General features: G+C 27.7%; 1 protein-coding gene across 1 annotated transcript; it reads left to right on the forward strand.

Annotated features, from left to right (window-relative positions):
- The first annotated feature begins 30 nt into the window (after positions 1-30).
- LOC124892775 (probable leucine-rich repeat receptor-like protein kinase At5g49770) lies at positions 31-674 on the forward strand. The gene is made up of 3 exons (XM_047403982.1): positions 31-187; positions 291-431; positions 553-674. Exons 1-3 carry the CDS (start codon positions 31-33, stop codon positions 672-674), a joined length of 420 nt encoding a protein of 139 aa, XP_047259938.1.
- Positions 675-2,396: the final 1,722 nt, after the last annotated feature.

Raw genomic sequence — 2,396 nt, forward strand, 5'->3', positions numbered from 1 at the left:
GTTGCAATTAAAAGAGCTCTACAAGGGTCTATGCAGGGTGCACATGAGTTCAAAACTGAGATAGAGCTTCTCTCAAGGGTTCATCATAAGAATGTCGTTGGCCTTGCTGGCTTTTATTTCGATCAAGCTGCACAGATGTTGGTGTATGAGTATATTCTTAATGGCACGTTAAAAGATGGTCTTTCAGGCATATCTTGGTCCCTTCTTATTGATTCGTTAAAGCTAGCTCCTTTAACTTGACCAAAATGGAAGTGTACCTCTTGAAAATTTAACGAAATTTCTACTTGTAGGCAAGACAGGAATCAGGTTAGATTGGACGAGAAGACTGAGGATAGCCGTTGGAACAGCAAAATCAGTTACTCCAAAATTCTCTGATTGTTCAACTCCTGAAGTTAATCAGAAATTTGGATCCTTTAATTGGGTCAAACTCAGTTCGTGTCACGATCCGAAATCTGAAGAACACGGATCTTAAATAAAAAGAAAAAGGAAAATTGGATATTATTGTTGAGAAGAATTCATTGGGTTTGTTAACTGTAGATTGAAATGGGTCAGATTTACAAAGTGAATTGACTGAATTACCTTCATCGGTGAATCACCGGCAGCGACGGGATGAAGGGGGTGGCAGAAATGAGATGATGAAATGTGGTTATATTTGCAAATGTGGCTATATTTGAAAAGGTGGTTATCCACACTTTTGACACGTGGATGGTGACGTGGCATGGCCACGTGGCTTTTTTACCTAGGTAGCATGCTTAGTGGAGTTCTGTTAAGGGAGGGGTATTTTTGAGCCAAAAAACTAATAAGGGGTATTTTTAATCCATTTCAGATAGTTTAGGGGTATTTTTGACCCTTTTTCGATTTGATAATATCATTTGATGAATCTTCTAAGACCATTAAACTTACTTCTTTATCTTGATAAACTTGCACCAAATTAAATTAATTCTTTCTTTGATGAATTTTACACCGCGATCAAACTTGCTTCTCCATCTTGACGAACTTGTGTTTGACTATTATTGCACAAAAAATTCAAAAAATATTTCTATGAACTTAGACAAAATGATGATTACCATGTTGTCACATGAAAAAAATATGACGAAAAAAGGAAGACGAAAAAGATACTATTAAAGAAGAAGAAGAAAATGCAAATGAGTATCCAACAACTCCATAGATGAATCCATAAGAATTAAGTAGAATGAAGTCGAAAAGGCATGTCATTTAAGTAGAGAATGCAAATCGATGAAAGTTTTTTTAAACTCATGAGATATAATTAGATATAGTAAATATGATAGAGTTTATTTAACGTGGATTTTAAAGTAGAAAGTAAAATAATAAATTTTATTCTAAGAAAAGAATTTTATTATATAATCTGTGTACATTATATTTAATTAAACTCTAAGTTACATCATTAAATGTATTTTTTTAGATTTTAATTTGACATTCAGTGATTATGACTCAATCACATTTATTAAAAGTTATTTCATTAGTCTTTTATTTTTTTTTAGTTTTATTTTTTATACTACACATAATCAGTTAAAAAATAAATAAATAGAGATGTAGATTTATAAGTAAAATCAAGAAAGACTAAATCAATTGAAATATCTAAATACCTGCAAATTTTATTTTTAATCTTCCCAAAAGTTTATTTTATTTTATAGTAATAATACTCCATAAAGTTGTCTTTCTACTTAAGATTGCATTTTTATAGTAAGTGCCTAAATAACTAATTTTATAAAATTCTACTTAAATAAAAAAAATTGTCATCAATTCAAACAAAAATTAATACAACAATTACTTTTATTATTGAGCTACCATGAATATTATGATTTGAATTTTAATAAATCTGTCATTCTCTTGGAAAAAGGAAAAAGATGAAAAATAAGATTAAAAAATGCTATACATGCAATAAAAATAATAACATACCTAAATATTTTAAAATTGAAAGTTCAAATTATTATTTTTGATCTTCAAATTATAATAAACCAATATAGATAATACAATTTTTTTTCTCTTTTTCAATAACCAAGTTAAGAAAAAGAAAAAGAAAAGAATGAACAAAATTTGGTTCTTTAAAAATAATTTATACGAATACGTGTAAATTTAAAACATGGATTTTCTTATTATTTTATATGTGTGCAAATACAACATTCCTCTTTATTATGTAAATCATAATATGTATATTTCTTCTAATATATTGACATTTACTTTTTTATTTTATTTTTCTAGTCATGCTTAGCTAGTTCTCTCCGTTTAGTTTATTTATCAAAAAATATTTAAAAATATCTATCTTCGTTATACTTATACTCTTATTTGTCTTTTTGTTACCTTTCATTCATACTTTACTATAAAATAATTTTATTTATATCTTAAAAATAAATGAGTTAAAATATTGCAAATTG

The sequence above is a fragment of the Capsicum annuum genome, unplaced genomic scaffold, assembly GCF_002878395.1.
Source record: "Capsicum annuum cultivar UCD-10X-F1 unplaced genomic scaffold, UCD10Xv1.1 ctg50523, whole genome shotgun sequence".
Lineage (NCBI taxonomy): Eukaryota > Viridiplantae > Streptophyta > Magnoliopsida > Solanales > Solanaceae > Capsicum > Capsicum annuum.